Genomic DNA, 16795 nt, shown 5'->3' on the forward strand with positions numbered 1-16795 from the left:
TAACACATTACCCAGTCTATATCAGTATAGATATCCAGGAGGATTTCTTTTTCCCATTGAGATCTGATGTGTTTTCAAAGTGTTCCTTTAATTTTTTTTGAGCAGTTTATAAAGCAATCAAATAATAATTCACAGGTATACACAGAAAAAAACTGTTTTGAATATATCATGAGATCTTTATATATTTTTGGACACTGAATTCAAAACTGAAAACCATTTTCTCCATCACATAACGTTTTTCACAAAACACATTTTTTTAGCTATCAGTTGTGGGCTTTCTTATTATTTGCACACTAAAATTAATTAAATATCAAAATTATGTTTTAGAGGCAGTATGGTGGCGCTGCTGCCTCACAGTTATGAGACTGTGGTTCACATCCAGGGTCCTTCCTACTTGGAGACTGCATGTTCTCTCCTTGACCATATGGGTTTCTTTCCACAGTCCAAAGATGACAGGTTAGGTGGATTAGCAACACTGAATTGGCCCGAATGTCCCCTGTCCAGGGATCATTCCTGCCTTGTGTCCTATGTTTGATAGGATAGGTTGCAGCACCTCACCACCCTGTTTAGAATTAAGTGGGTTTAAGAAATGGCATGGTATTATATTTTAATGCTAACTTGCTTGAATTTAATATTTTCTAATATTAAAATCAATATTATGTTATTTGCTAATAAGATCATAATACAGCTGGAATCGAACACTGTGATGAGTCCTAGCAGCAGACAGCAGCATGGAGAGCTGTTAGAAGCCAAGGTTTTCTGTGTGAGTGGGATAGGAGAACCAAGAAGAAACGGCCATCTTACAAACAGCTACAACTTGGGGCCAAAAATATCATCAGTCCTGGCTTGGTGGATCCAGTTAAAGTGCTGCTACCACCTCTTCACAGGCAGTGTGGTGAAGTGGTTAAGGCTTTGGACCTCGAACCCTGAGGTTGTGGGTTCAAATCCTATTACTGACACTGTGTAACCCTGAGCAAGTCATTTCACCTGAGTGTGCTGCAATTGGAAAACCAAAAAAACAAAATGTAACTAATTATGTAAGTTGTCTTGAATAAAGGTGTCAGCCAAATAAGTAAATGTTTACTTAGGTTACATCAGATTAGGTAAACTTGGTTAATCCCAATGGGAACTGCAGATGCATACAGTTAAAGAAAAAAAAAAGACATAGCCTCACAGGACAAATAATATGATTGATAGACAAATAAATGTAAAGAAATAGCAAATTAGAGTATAAGCAATTAGTCTGTGATGTTGGAAGGGAAGAATTGAATTGCCTGATATCAGTGGTTAGACAAGACCCCCAGAGGTGCTTCTTAGCACACTATTGGCGCTTTTCCACTGCATAGTATGGCACAGCACGGTTCAGTACAGCTCACCTTGGTTCGGCTCAGTTTGCGTTTCGACTGCAGTTTAGTACCGCTTTAGAGTGGGGGGATTATTCACGTGTCGTTATAGTTGCGCCGACCACCTGAAAAACTTTTTCATTCCGCATCGCCCCATCCAGCTCTCGCTGGATCCGCTCCTCGGCTACCAAGAGAGGAACGTCTGTACTTCCTCAATAGACCACGAAACAGCCATTTTTGGTTAAAACAAAATGGTGCGTCCGAACCTTCGCTGGCTGTGCTAAAAATCTAGCGGGTCTGTTGTGTCTCGTGTCGCAAGTTCAGTGACGCAGTAATGATGATTTTCTCCGGCCAATCAGTGACCAGCAGAGTTTACACGTCATGTTTTGGTAACGGTTCGGCGCGCTTGGAACCTCGGCTGAGGTGGTACTAAAAAAAGGACCAGGTACCAGGTACTGTTCCCAGTGGAAAACCCCCCAAAAGTAAGCTGAACTGAACCGTGTCGTGCCGTACTATGCAGTGGAAAAGTGCCATATGGCTAAAAATAGAGGGGAATTTTCATGATGGCATCCAATTTTTACAACATCCTCTGTGAGTACAGTGATGGAGCAGACATTCCTGATAAGTTTGTTCAGGCATTTTGCATTTCTGTACTCAATTTGCTTTCCCAGGAGACCACAGCATAGAACACCATGGTGGCTGCTACGGACTGATAAAACATGTTCAGAGTCTTGCTGCACACATCAAAACACCTGAGTCTCCTCAGGAAGACCAGTCTGCTCTGGGCCTTCTTGTAAAGCAGCACTGTGTTGTCAGTCCAGTCCATTCTGTTGTTTATGTAAACCACAAGAAACCTTTCACATCCTCCCCATGAATGGTGACTCGTCTCAAAGGCTCTTTGGCACACTGGCAGTCCACCACCAATTGTTTTATCTTGCTGATGTTAAACTGAATGTGTTTCTCCCTGCACCACAAGACTAAGTCCACCACAAGTCTTCTGTACTCCAACTCATCTCCATTATTAACGCAGCCTATGATGGATGAGTCATCTGAGAATTTCTTTAGATGACAAGCGCTGGTGTTACACTGGAAGTCTCTTGTGTGGAGGCTAAACAGGGAGACAGGACAGTTACCCTGAGGTACCCCAGTGTTACACACCACCATTTCTAACACAATGCAGTGATGAAGGTTTCCAGCTTTGTCAGCTGCTAAATTTAAAAGAGGACATTTTTTCCAGATTTGATACAACTGATTTTCGATGCAGAATTTGATGGTGTGATGAACAACCTAGAACGAGAGGCTTGGGTATCATTCAAAGAAGTAATTTCTCAATGCTTAAGTAACAATAAAGATCCAAATCTATACTAATTAAAGGCAAAGCCCTCACTGACTCACTCACTCACTCACTCACTGACTCATCACTAATTCTCCAACTTCCCGTGTAGGTAGAAGGCTGAAATTTGGCAGGCTCATTCCTTACAGCTTACTTACAAAAGTTAAGCAGGTTTCATTTGGAAATTCTACACGTAATGGTCATAACGGTCGATAATGGTCGACAACGTCCGCCATGTTGAACTTTCTTATTTATGGCCCCATCTTCACGAAATTTGGTAGGCGGCTTCCCTGCGCTAACCAAAACCGATGTACGTACTTATTTCGGTGGTATGACACCATTGTCGGCCGCCATATTGAATTTTCCAACGTCACCAATTTTCAAACTTCCCGTGTAGGTAGAAGGCTGACCCCATCTTCACAAAATTTGGTAGGTGGCTTCCCGACGCTAGCCAAAACCGATGTACGTACTTATTTCGGTGGTATGACGCCATTGTCGACCGCCATATTGAATTTTACACACGTCACTAATTCTCCAATTTCCCGTGTAGGTAGAAGGATGAAATTTGGCAGGCCCATTCCTTACAGCTTACTTACAAAAGTTAAGCAGGTTTCATTTCAAAATTCTACGCGTAACGGTCATAATGGTCAACAACATCCGCCATATTGAACTTTCTTATTCATGGCCCCATTTTCACAAAATTTGGTAGGTGGCTTCCCTGCACTAACCAAAACCGATGTACGTACTTATTTCGGTGGTATGACGCCATTGTCGGCCGCCATATTGAATTTTCCACACGTCACTAATTCTCCAATTTCCCGTGTAGGTAGAAGGATGAAATTTGGCAGGCCCATTCCTTACAGCTTACTTACAAAAGTTAAGCAGGTTTCATTTCAAAATTCTACGCGTAACGGTCATAACGGTCAACAACATCCGCCATATTGAACTTTCTTATTCATGGCCCCATTTTCACGAAATTTGGTAGGCGGCTTCCCTGCACTAACCAAAACCGATGTACGTACTTATTTCGGTGGTATGACGCCATTGTCGGCCGCCATATTGAATTTTCCAAATGTCACTAATTCTCCAACTTCCCGTGTAGGTAGAAGGCTGAAATTTGGCAGGCCCATTCCTTACAGCTTACTTAAAAAAGTTAAGCAGGTTTCATTGCGAAATTCTACGCGTAACGGTCATAACGGTCGACAACGTCCGCCATATTGAACTTTCTTATTCATGGCCCTATCTTCACGAAATTTGGTAGGCGGCTTCCTTGCGCTAACCGAAACCAATGTACATACTTATTTCGGTGGTATGACGCCACTGTCAGCCGCCATATTGAACTTTCCAACGTCACTAATTCTCCAACTTCCCGTGTAGGTAGAAGGATGAAATTTGGCAGGCTCATTCCTTACAGCTTACTTACAACAATTAAGCAGGTTTCATTTGGAAATTCTACGCGTAACGGTCATAACGGTCAACAACGTCCGCCATGTTGAACTTTCTTATTTACGGCCCCATCTTCACGAAATTTGGTAGGTGGCTTCCCTTAGCTAACCGAAACCAATGTACGTACTTATTTCGGTGGTATGACGCCACTGTCAGCCGCCATATTGAATTTTCCAACAGTCTTTGTTACTTATGGGCCCATCTTCAAGAAATTCTATCGATCAAAGAACTGTCACTTACCGAGTGGTTTCCATGCCCGGAGATACCATCTACCTTTTCCATTCTCTTTGTTACATATTGCACAGCCATATCAGGCTCACTCTTGATATCCAGAGGAACATTGTGTCTTATGTATTGAATGACTGGGACAGGTTCAAGGTGTGGACTGATGACGGTACAGGAGATAATTATACTACACAGGAGCACTAGAAGAGTGAAATGCTTAAGCCCTTCACCTATGGTTCTGCATGTGAGTAGATGGCTGCTGCTGAATTGTTCGGTTGTCTCTTTCAAGTGTACCGAAATAGTCAAATATTTTACACCTTTCGACAACTGCCAATGCCTCTTAAACATCTTAGATTCACAGGTGACGATTTCAGTAGTGGACACTTTGATGTTTATGAATGTTTAAACTCTCAAAAGCTGGATGTGATTTTATTGATGAAACCGGTTGTGTGCTTACAACGCTTGACAGATGCCAAATGTCACTTCAACACAACAAATCCTGCAAATACTGTCGTAATTGAAACAAACCATGAAACTCAAACCGATTATGACAGCAGCAATCCAAGCTATGAGATTTGAGACAAGATTACTGTTCACATGGCCAACTGTACGTTACATGCTCAAGAGTAAGCTCAGCGCACAGCTTGGTCATATTACAACCGGAGGGCCGAACTGACAACGTGGCACACAAAGAGATCCTTAACAAATAATTTTTGGCATATTTTCCTTCAGTTTAAAAAGGTTTAATTTTCTTCTTAATAAAAATTTTAATGCAGTACTTCGCCGCTGCGCGGGTATTTTGCTAGTTATAAAATAATTGTGAAAATGCTTTAGTGAAGTTTAAAGAATTGGGTTGCAACATAAGTTCACTTTTTGGATTCACACGTGGAAATTTTCCTTGAAAATCTTGGGAGTGGCAAGGGATGAACAAGGTGAAAAATTCCATCGAGATTTCAAGGACTTGGAAAGAAGGTACTAGGGACATTTGGACGTGACATCGGTATGATACAGTAGTACACTACTGCCGAATGATTCCTAGGCACACAACAGACAAAGTGTGCAAATGACAGGCCACCAAATAAGAATCTAAGAAGTGACAAAAACTAGAGAAGTGACATGTAAGTCAATGAATACGTATTGCTGCTTTGTTTTCATATAAGTTTAAAAATATTAGATTGACTCAGTGTTGACATGCTAAATCAATATACTGTAGAACAATATTATATAGTTCAATGAAATTAGCAATTTGTTAAATTTAATTACATTTCCTTTCAATTTTGTACTGAAATGTGATGGAAACATTCTAAATATACTGTATATTTTTTATTGTATTCATGAATGCAAATAAAAATAACTATTCACAATTTAAACTATTTTCAGGAGTTTAATTTTGCAGATAAACATTTATGAATTACACAACAACTTAAACATTTATTAATTACACATAAAGTAAGTCTGCTTAGCGCTACAGCTGAATTAAATGGGTTCAGCAGACGACCATTCGGTAAAGTAAATATGTGAAATCCAGTCTTATTTCAAATAGGCAAATGCCATTATAGTTTCTTTAACAGTAAACGCAATCACACGACACGTTTCCCTGCAGATGATCCGGAATGCAGCAGCCCATCTTGTATTTTACTAGCCGAGACTTGCTCATGTCACTCGTCTCTTCAGGTTGCTACACTGGCTCCCTGTGGCACTACACATCAAGTTTAAATCCCTGATGATTGCCTACAGAGTAGTCAGTGGGTCAGCACCTGAGTATATGGAGACACTGGTGACGGGCTATGCTTCTTCTCACCCACACAGGTCTGCCAGGGAACATCCTCTGGTGATGCCACTTCTATGGGGCATAAAGTCACAATCCATACTGTTTACCCGTGTCTGCCTACCACCATCTGTATTACTGATTCCCTCAATGTATTTAAGAAGAGATTGAAGACCCATCTGTTCTGTGAAAATCTGTTGAATTGATGAAAGAAAAAAAAAACGTTGCTCTGTGATATTTTTATGTTCTTGGTTAATTGCTTTAGTGATTGTAATCTATGATTGTAAATGGATGAGTTATTACATCTTTTCACTTGTGGCAATCAACCTTTGTTACCCGTCCTATTACACTTGCTGAACAAACAGGCCCTGGCCTAACGTTACTCGATTATGTTTACCTCTTTTGTAAGTTGCTTTGGATAAAAGCATTTGCTAAGCAAATTAATGTAAAAGTTTTAAAGCATTCAAAAATGCCACAACACACTCTTCAGGGCTGGTTAATTTGAATTTGTTTTAAGTGGTACATCACAGTGGGACTCTTCTTATTACTAACTGGCTCTCCGTTTTGTGCTTTTCTTTAGTGGGGTTTATGATTACAAACCTTAACTGTTGCTGTGGGGCTGATTTTATTTCTGACTGAACAGACTTTTACATTTCTTGATTCTGTTTAACAGAAAATTATTTTTCTCATAATAAGGCTACAAAAACTTTTATTTTGTTTTGTGGTATAGATCAAAGCGACTTTACTCAGTGATTACACATACCAAACATGTCAAACCCGCTCATCCATTTCAGGTCGCAGATGTACAGTAAGTATTACAAGAAGCTTTTCAAAACATTTAAGTTAAATGTTTCATCGAATAACGATTCCTGTTAAAGGGATAAAAGAAAAATGTGATAAACCGCTTTGAAAATGTGTATCAGCGGGTCAACAACGTTCCCGATGTGATGTTATTATTATTTTTTAATTATTATTATTACACGCACGTGCTGACCGCCCTCTTTGCTGACGTCCATGCCCCCTACTGGACTCATAAAAGTTTGGCATAAACTGCGAAAGCATTTTGACTTCACGCGCCGCTTATGGGATCCGTCGTGATTTCTTCGATAGCTAAAACGACGGCGCCGCTTCAGTGAAATCGGACTATTTCGGCGTCACCAAAAAAAAAATCAACTCCAAGTTCCTTGGGGAACAATCAGCAGCATGCCTCTCGCTTTTCCGACTGCGTCCACTGAGTATCGTTGTGGATTTTGAGAAAGATGTGCTTTATTTTTTTCTTTGTCGCGTCTGTTCTATTTTGTTTCCCTTTAAGACTGAATGAGCACCCAATCGCAAGTCTGTGCGAGTGCCGAGTGACGTCCGCAAGGTGGATCCTGTTTCGAGAATTGCGTGGGGGCGGAGATGTGACGGGAGGCCGCTCCAAGGCGTTTATTTTTCTACTAGATAGTAGATCAGGTATTTCACCGCTTAACTTTTAGAAACACACTTGCCAGTGTTCGTTTTCAGTGCTTCATCTCAGCTGTAAACAACAGTTCTTGTCGGGTGTAACTGAACGATGTGCCGGCCAGGTAAGCCTACAAAGCCGACTTTTCTCAGGTGACAGCGAGTGACGGAAGGGACACTGAATCAGCGCTGGGCTGTGGCTGTGGCTGTGGACTTTTTTTCCTCCCGATTTTTATCACTCAGAAGGGAGTAGAATGGATTGCCGACTTCTGGAGTAGTGAAAAAAAGTTTCGTTTTACGTATTAAAGAGGCGCATCGGAAATGGATGGATTTGAGTTGGATCTTCTCCTACACCTTGTAGCCCTCACAGTTTTTGGTGAGTACTGAACTGAATTTCTTTCCTTCAGCTTCATGCTACTGCGCTCCAGGTGTACGTGGGACATAACACTCTAATGTCACTCCGGCATTACGTTGGGTTTCCTTTACATCCCACAGACGCAATTGTCTTAGATCATTTGGAAACTGAAAACTTAAAGCACAGCGAGTAAGAGGGAATGTGTGCCCGAATGTGTCTTGTCATGGGCTTGTGTCACATTGTTTTTGAGTGCTTTTTTTATTTAATTTGAAAAATAGCATAACAAAACGTAAAGAGCTAGACTTCCTTTGTTACTCTTAGTAAACAGAATGAATGATATACAATATGTAATTTGTTCCTGGAAAAAAAAAAAATGCCTCTTGAATCGTGCGCCACTTCCAAGAGACCACTTGGGTGGAGGTGCCATTCTTAGACCGTAAACTGCCAAGTCTTTCATAGAAAACACTTCGTAATAAAGAAGAAATAAAGTGCAGCTGTGATGGTTTATTTTCAAAAGTACAATAATAAAATGTTTGATGCTTTTTTTGGATTCTGCATTGCTAATGGTTTCCCATAAGCTAGCTGTTTATTACAAATATGCACAAGTCAATAAGAAATTAATTATTAGAGATAATAGGTTAAGCAAGGGTCCCACATTATGCAGAGAAATAAAGACTTCATTACAGGCAGGAGAAGTAATATTTTTTCAATTAAATTCAATTATGTGGGGTTCTTTGCACAGCACATAAAATCAGCACCTTCCTGTCTGTGTCTGTCACAGTGTGCTCGTTTTGTAAAGAGGTACAAATATATTATTATTTATTTATTTATTTGTATATCACGTCTACTATGCTCGGAGCACTTCACATTTGAACAGGTTCAAAAGGAATAATAGAGCAGTTCAAGTTCAAATTAGTAATACTGGATAGAAACTAGTATCACACATGGAGTACATATTAATAGATTAATTAATGAAAGACAAAGTTCTGAATTAAAATAGGAAAACTAAACTAGAATTAAAAATATAGGGTTTAAAGTGGAGAAGGACAAACAAACTGATTGCATTCACTACACTTTTGGCATGCAGACTTATTCTGATAAACTGGAAGAATCCTAACTCTCCTCTTTTAAGTCAGTGGGAAACTGATGTTTTATACTATTTGAAACTGGAAAAAATCAAATACTCAGTTAGAGGATCTGTACAGATTTTTTTCAAAACATGGCAGGATCGAATCAATAATATTTTAGAATAAGCTCTTAAAGCACCGAGGAAGCAATTATTTCCGCATTTCTTTTTCTTCTCCATTCATCTCTATTGGCTTATCAAACTCATCAATTTAGGTATGTTTACAAGCCTTCAGTTTTACCCCATTGGCCATGCTGTCTCTTTCAGGGGTGGGGGTTGACTTGTTCTCAATCCTACTTTTTGTAAAAATTGATTGATTTGTATGGAATGATTGCAATAAAATTAATTTTAAAAAAATACAAAAACACAAAATGCCAGAAGAGGACCAAGAGCAAATAACATGCTTTATGTGAGGGTACACATAGGAATATCAACAAAATTGTTAAATTGCCCAAAAGAATGACGTTTTAGGAAAAAGGACTTAATTTAGATTGAAATAAAGTAATAAAGTCCTCCTCCCTGTAGTAAATGCACAGCCAATACAGATTAGAAATGACTCTGCATGCTGAAGTTCATGAATGACAGACCATGAAGAAGCAGAACTCTGTGAACTCCATGGATAAAACTGCTTTTTATGTGAGGTTGTTTTTAGCTCTGCGAATCCCAGAAATCCAAGCCATGTGTGACGGTGTAATTGGCCATTCTGAATTGGTCTATTGAGAGTGTGGGTTTGTGCGTGAGAGGACGTCCTGACCAAAATTGGTTACAACTTTACACCCAATGCTGCCAACGCAGGCCTCCAGCTCTCCGCCACCCTGAATTGATTTTAATAGGTTTGAGAATGCCATATTTAAAACAAGTTCATCTTATATATGAAAATGTGTGTAGGTATGTGATATGCATATGTGTACTTGTTTGTTAAGTATATGTGTATGTAGTCTATATTTGTAGCTGGAAATTGACAAAGAGAGAAAATCAATTACAAAGCTGAACATCATTTTTTGTTTCTTAGTTTTTAACTCCTATCAGAAATCCCCATCAGAAGGAAATGATAGACATATCAGGAATTTGAGGCAATATATAGCAAATAAGGAGGGGAGGGTAGTTGAATGTCAGGGGATTAATGAGGTGGGGTGAAGAGGGTGTTGCTCAAAAAGTGTTATTTATATGTGCTTGTTATTTTCTATTCTTTTTTCTGTGTTATTAGATAGATTTCATTATTCCGAAATGGAAATGTACATGCGTACATCAGCAGAAACATAAAACTATTATGTTTGTGTCTCCGTGTATATGCAATGTTCTCATATATACATTATATATATATGTGTGTGTGTGTGTGTGTTCGCACACATACTGTAAGAGTATGCATGTGAGATATATACATGTGTGTCTTAAATCTGGGGTTTTTCACAAGTAATTTAGGTGCCAGTAATAAGCTAAATATAATGTGAGGGCTGACTTTGCCATAACTTCTAACTTGGTTAATCTACTCTAAAAGAGTGACTGACACACCTCATATATACTAGGTGATTCATAAACGATTTCAAATATCGTATTAACACGTATTCTAAAGCTGTTTGTAAAGAAAGTCTAACAGTTTTGTTTTTTTTTAATCTTACACATGCTTAATATGCATCCCTTGTGTCACTTGGCGCTTGTCAATCCTGTTGTCCTAATGCATCTCAAACTCCTTGTAGCAGACTGCTGCCCAAGGTTGGCAGGGCTTCCTCAATGTGTTACTTCATTTCTTCAGGTGACAAAGCCTGTTTGAAAAAAAAATCTATATATAAATGTACACATACATACCATACAGTACATATGTACAATCTGGTGCACACTGATAATTCATAGTTACTGAGTAATGCATTTTTGAAAGTGTTGTTCTTCTGAATCACCCTGTAGCTTTAGTGATTAATCATAATCAAAAATTAAAAAACTGAAACTGAACAGTGCAGAAATTCATGTCAGTTTTTTAAAAGTAGGGATTATCTATAGTACATATTTAATTGTATCATTTGTATTTATGCATCCTCTAAAAGTTTTATTTGGGTTAAAAAAGTATTATTTTTATTCTTCTTTTTATTTATAATTAATTAATATATACTTAACAGGTTTCCGGAGAAGGTGTTGTTAAGAAACTCCCATTATAGTGAGCTCAATATATGTGGCTGTAATAATTCTTAATATCCTATAATTTCTAACTCTAGATTTATACATTTCTGTGAATAACAGTGACATTTCTTTTATTCTCCTATATTTTCTGTCCTTGTCTTCTTATATAATACACTACTGTGGCTGTCCGTTTGTCTGTCCAGGATTTTTAAATCACCTGTAGCTCGCAAACCGTTTGACCTATTGGCCTGAAATTTGGTACACAAATACTACGTTACGTCTACTGTCTGATTTTGGGGAGAGGATTGACCTCCAAGGTTTTTCCTCTTTTTTATTTTTATTTTATTGTAGAATCAACTCTCGACCGAGGCCAGCAGGGTGGCCATGCGGCACATGTGTACGGGCACCGTTCTCATTCCCTACCACCTTCACCGTCACTCTTCATATCTTAAATCATTCTTGAGGCAGATTGAAGAGTTGAGTGCCAGCTTAAATGAAAAATTAAGGAAAACATATTAAGTAATTGCAACACAAACATTAACTTAATCAGTTTTAATGCGAAAAGATGCTGACGAAAGAAGAGAAGCAGCGGGCCGCTAGAGTGGAGAAAAGAAGATCTGCTCAGGAAGCAGCAAGCGCATCAACCTCTGAGCAAACGAATGCTGAACAGAGACAGAGAAAGAGGATGAAAACTAGGAATGCTCAAGTCAAGTGTATTCACTGCACGGTATCATGCAGTGAGACTTTACTGGAGTAAGATATTTCCTGGTTCTTTTTTCTCAAATTGTTTGTGTTGGGTCAGTCCTAATGCACTAGGATAGATTGTGGGTGAAATTTCTGTTTCTTTATTTCCCCTCATCTTGTTGTCTGACTTGACGCACATCCATTCATTCATGTGTGGCCCTTTAGCTTGATTGTTAGGATTATCAGCAATTGCAGCCTGGTTCAAATTCTGTCACAGGGTCACCATCAAATTCCTCTAAATAGGCTTCTATAGTTCATTAGTTTTACTACTAAAATTATCTTACTGCTCCATGCAAATTTAATTTTATCTTTAATGACACCAACGAGTATTGGCTCCATTTAATCCAGTTAGATATCTGCTCCCAGCAATAACAAAGTTAATGTTTGTCTTAACTAAGGCAGTGGCATTGGGTCTTCCTGATCTTCACAGTTGGCAAGCCATAGATGACCTAAAAAATTGATGATGATGATGTTTCTTGGCATTAGTGGGTTTGGCTATTTTCACGCCTCTTGTGTATCTATAAAGGTCATACAAGAAGATAGACTTTCAGTTGTTTTTATATTTCCTCCCGTTACAGTCCATCAGTTTAGTCAAGCTCTTCTGGATTTTGTGTGCTTTTTATGACAAACTAGAGATTTTGCTTTTAATGATTACATTTTATTGTAGCCCAAACAGGTTCTTCCACACAGCTGACAAACCTCCAGTGTCATGATGACTATTTAAAGGAAATGACCTGCATGTGGAAGGCTGAGGTGAATTCAAACTGTACAGCTCTGTACATGTTGCAGTACCAGAAGACAGATGTGCCAAATCAGTAAGTAGATATTTAGTGTGGCTTTTGAGTTTCCTACAGGGTTACTCTAGGGGCTGACAGTTTTTGTCAAGTAGTGTATTTGCAAAATGACATACACAGTATAATGTATAACTGCTGCCCAATTAAGAGCCAAGTGTAAAGATTAAGAAATGCTACATTAACCATCTTGGCAATGATGCTAATACGGAGCTTATTTAAAATATTTCACTATTCTCAAACCTGCACAATCTAGTAAGGGTTAAGGGGCTGCTGGATCCTTCCCTGGCTGCATCAGGTATAGGGCAGGAAATGGGCTTTGAATTCAAGATGCTAGGTGTGTGAGCAGGTCTAATCACTGTGCCCATCATCACTATCACTTAAAATATTATTTTATATCTAAATATTGTTGTTTGTTAATGTAGAGTAACGTTTATTTTTTTTTAACATTTAAGCATTAGCATATTTAAAATTTGGTGCAGTCCTAAGATTTTTTTTTACCAATTCATCATCTCATTTTATGGGTGATCTTTGTGGTATTGTTGTGTATGTATTTAGTTTTTTGTTATTTTTGATTTGTGGAAATAAATTAACTGTTTTTGTATTTTGTTATGTGTGTATAACAAGTAAAAAGTACTCCATGTAGCTACGTTTACAGTGAGGTTATTGCAAAAGCTTTTTACAAAGTAAATGGGTAACACTGTGACAGGAAAATACTGTTTATCATTAAAAGGGTATTTTATATGGTAATCATCACTTTTGCTGCTTTTTGTAGAAATTTATTATAAAACACTGTCTGTAAATTTTTGGTGTTCTTCAAACATTGTATATTACAGAAAAACATGAGGTAGCAAACATAAAATGGAAAACAAGCACATCTAGAGTTTTGGGTGATAATTTAACATGGGCTTACTTTAAATAGGCTTGAACTTAAAATGAGTGAACAGCGTTTGATATGAGAATGCACTAGTACCATGTTCCTGAGCAAAATTTTGACAAATTACTTAAACAACATTCACCTTTCAAACTAATCACATCTCTCATTCAAATATCTATAGAGAATTTAAAAAAAATGTACAGAAATATCTTGTCTAGTTGCAAGTTAATTATCAAATGCTCCTCAGATCGCCCCTGCTGCTTTATTTGATTATAGCAGGGGTCCACCACAGCATTGCAGAAGCTTAACTTTACAACTAATGAATTGGCACAGAAGATGCAGGAAATACTAGAAAATCAGAAGGTTTATTTAACGGAATTAAACATAAACTTGAACTTTGAGCAAGTCTTACTTGAAATTACGTAATTCAGTATACTGCTACATATGAAGACAAGAATAAGAAGTATTTCCATCAGAAAAGACCATATAAAGATATAAGTATTTCTTGTTGCGTGCTGATTCAGAGTTGCACAGATAACACTCAGAAAAGAAAACATACTTTATTCTTGAACCTCAGTGGTCAATTTTGGAGTCGTTTAAAGGCACTCGGCAAAAGTGATAAACTTTTTCACTTGTTTGGCTACAGTTGTGAGTCCTTGGAAATTCAAAGAATTCAAAGATGTCTCCTTCAGCACTGTCAAGCTGCAGAGGAGCAGAAGCACAAGCTCTGCGAATGACTGTAAGACAGACTGCCGAGGACGGAACTGCTTTTATTAGCAATTAATCAGCGTGGCCTACAGAGGGTGCTCCTGCCATTCAAACCTGACACAGACAGACACAGGACACAGGTTCAGCACACACGATTTATTTCTTTTTTTACATCTTTCCCCATTTCCCACCTGTGCCCCACAGTTAAGCACAGTTCCCACCACCGCACAAAACAAACACTTTTTTTTCTTCTTTTCTTTCTTTCTCTTCCTCTCTCTCGCCTCCACTCCTCCTCCAGCAAGCTTAGTCCACCTCCTTCCGACTCTGGCTCCCAGAGTAGTGGCGACTAGTTCCTTTTATAGGGCACCCAGAAGTGATCAGGGTGTCCGATGACCCTCTTCTGGCAGCACTTGCAGTTGTGGAGGATGTGCTGCATCAAAGGTCTTGACAGTTCTGGCAGTACCCCCTGGATGCACAATGGAGCCCAACAGGGCTGCACCAAACTCCAACTCCCATGGAGCCTTGTGTGAGTTCGAGGCACAGCTGCAACCCAGGGGTGCTGCCACCTAGTGCTCCAGGGGAGGCAAGACTCCAGAATAAGCTGTCTCCCCCAGTCCTTCCAGTAAAGAGGCATCCCGGCCTACTTATAAAGGTTTTTGTTATCATGAGATATAAGATTTGTACAAAGCTGCAGCTCACCCCACATTTATCAAACCAGAACCTGTCTGAAAGTGTGTATTCTCTGTAGTTGAATCAGCAGTAAAAAATGAGAATGTAACCTGATTTCTCTCTCACAGTATATGTATATAACAGATATAAGCAATTAAACTTCAACCAACTTCACTTTACATCACCTCAAAAATCACAGAGTGATGTATTTTCTTCATTTTATGCAACAGCTACAACACTATACCAGATTATAGCTCAGGTTGCATTACTAGTCTAAAAGGACAGTTAAGAGTTGCAATAACTTGAGAAAACGTTTTGTCAACAACAGGGAATCTCCCAACCTACCCACACACAAAAGAAAGATATGACGGACTCCAAAGGGATTGTCAGTCAGTCAATCAGTCAGTCATTGTCCAATCCGCTATATCCTAACACAGGGTCACGGGGGTCTGCTGGAGCCAATCACAGCCAACACAGGGCATAAGGCAGGAATAAATCCCGGGTAGGGCACCAGCCCACCGCAGCCAAAGGGATTGTGCTATTTGTCAATTCATTCCAGGTGTCTGTTATTGTCTTGGTAAAGAATTGTACAATTTACCCTTAACAAGGTTTCATCAATACCTTCGTGTTTTTGTTCAAAAATTAATTTACTGTAGTTGTAATAGCTAGCCTCTGCCATGCTAATACTCTTCATGATTTTATGCAATTATCTCCTTTTACCTCTTGAACTCCATGAATCTAAGTTTGAATTCCAGACCAGAGAATTGTTTGAGTGGGCCCTCCAGTTTCCTGTGCTGTGTGAAACACATACATGTTAATTATTTACTGCTAAAGAGACTGGTGCAGGTGTTTAGAATGTGACCTGCAGAAGAATGGCACCCCTTCCAGAATCCGCTCCCTGCTTGTATGTGATAACATCACATCTATCTGTAACTCCATAATGTGAAGTACAGGATCAGACTATAGACGAACAATTTAAAGATAATAAAGGCACAATGTAACAACTTGATTGAATGTTATTTGTCCCCATGGGGAAATTTTGCCTAAATACATAAATAGGTAGATAAGTAAATATATAAATATACACATAAACTTTGGTTTGAACACATACCAGATGACTATATAGCAAGAACATTAAAAAGAAAGAAAAGTTATGACTTGGCAGACCCAGTCCCAGTGAGACCTTATGCAGGCGTACTGGTGTTAGTATAAAGAAGCCCCCTTAGCATTTCTTCCCACGTGTCTGCTGATTGATTTGTTGGCTGAAATTCCTCAGTGTTAGTGTATCAGAAAGAGGATGTGCAGCATTGTTCATAATGGCACAGTTTCTTTTTAATTCTCTCCTTCTCTATGACCTCCAGGAGGTCCAGAGTGCATCACATAAATACGCTTGTTAATTTATTGGGCCTCTCTTGATGTGAAGTTACCAGCCCAGCACAACATAACATAAAAGATCCTACTGGCCATTACAGAGTTGTACAAGATGTGAAGGATGTCACTTCTCACATTTAAAGAATGCAGTCTCCTAAGGAAGGTGAGCCTTCTCTGCCCCTTTCCATATAGTTCCTCTGTGTTCCGAGACCAGTCCGACTTGTCATTAATGTGTACCCCCCAAGTACTTTTAAGTATGGATCTCCACTACATGCACTCCGTGAAAAGTGAGCAGACATAGAGGCTCTTTGGTGCAGTGCAAGTCAATAACCAGTTCCTTAGTTTTGTTGATGTTAAGGTACATACAATTTTATTTGCCCCAAGAAACAAAGTTCTCCATCTGACTCCTCTACGCTCTTCTCATCCTCCTTATCTGTACACTCCATAAGTGCAGGATCATCAGAGAATTTCTGCAAGTGACATG

The 16795-nt window shown here is 39.0% G+C and overlaps 1 protein-coding gene across 1 annotated transcript in view; it reads left to right on the forward strand.

The window, feature by feature from the left end:
* The first annotated feature begins 7180 nt into the window (after window positions 1-7180).
* Window positions 7181-16795, forward strand: part of LOC120541967 — a 41594-nt gene continuing 31979 nt past the window's right edge. Inside the window, exons 1-2 of the mRNA XM_039773988.1 lie at window positions 7181-7934; window positions 12563-12710. Of these exons, the coding sequence (XP_039629922.1) occupies window positions 7880-7934; window positions 12563-12710 (203 nt within the window). The 5' untranslated portion in view covers window positions 7181-7879. The remainder of the gene's footprint in view (window positions 7935-12562; window positions 12711-16795) is intronic.

This window comes from Polypterus senegalus, chromosome 13 (genome assembly GCF_016835505.1).
Source record: "Polypterus senegalus isolate Bchr_013 chromosome 13, ASM1683550v1, whole genome shotgun sequence".
Classification (NCBI taxonomy): Eukaryota; Metazoa; Chordata; class Cladistia; order Polypteriformes; family Polypteridae; genus Polypterus; species Polypterus senegalus.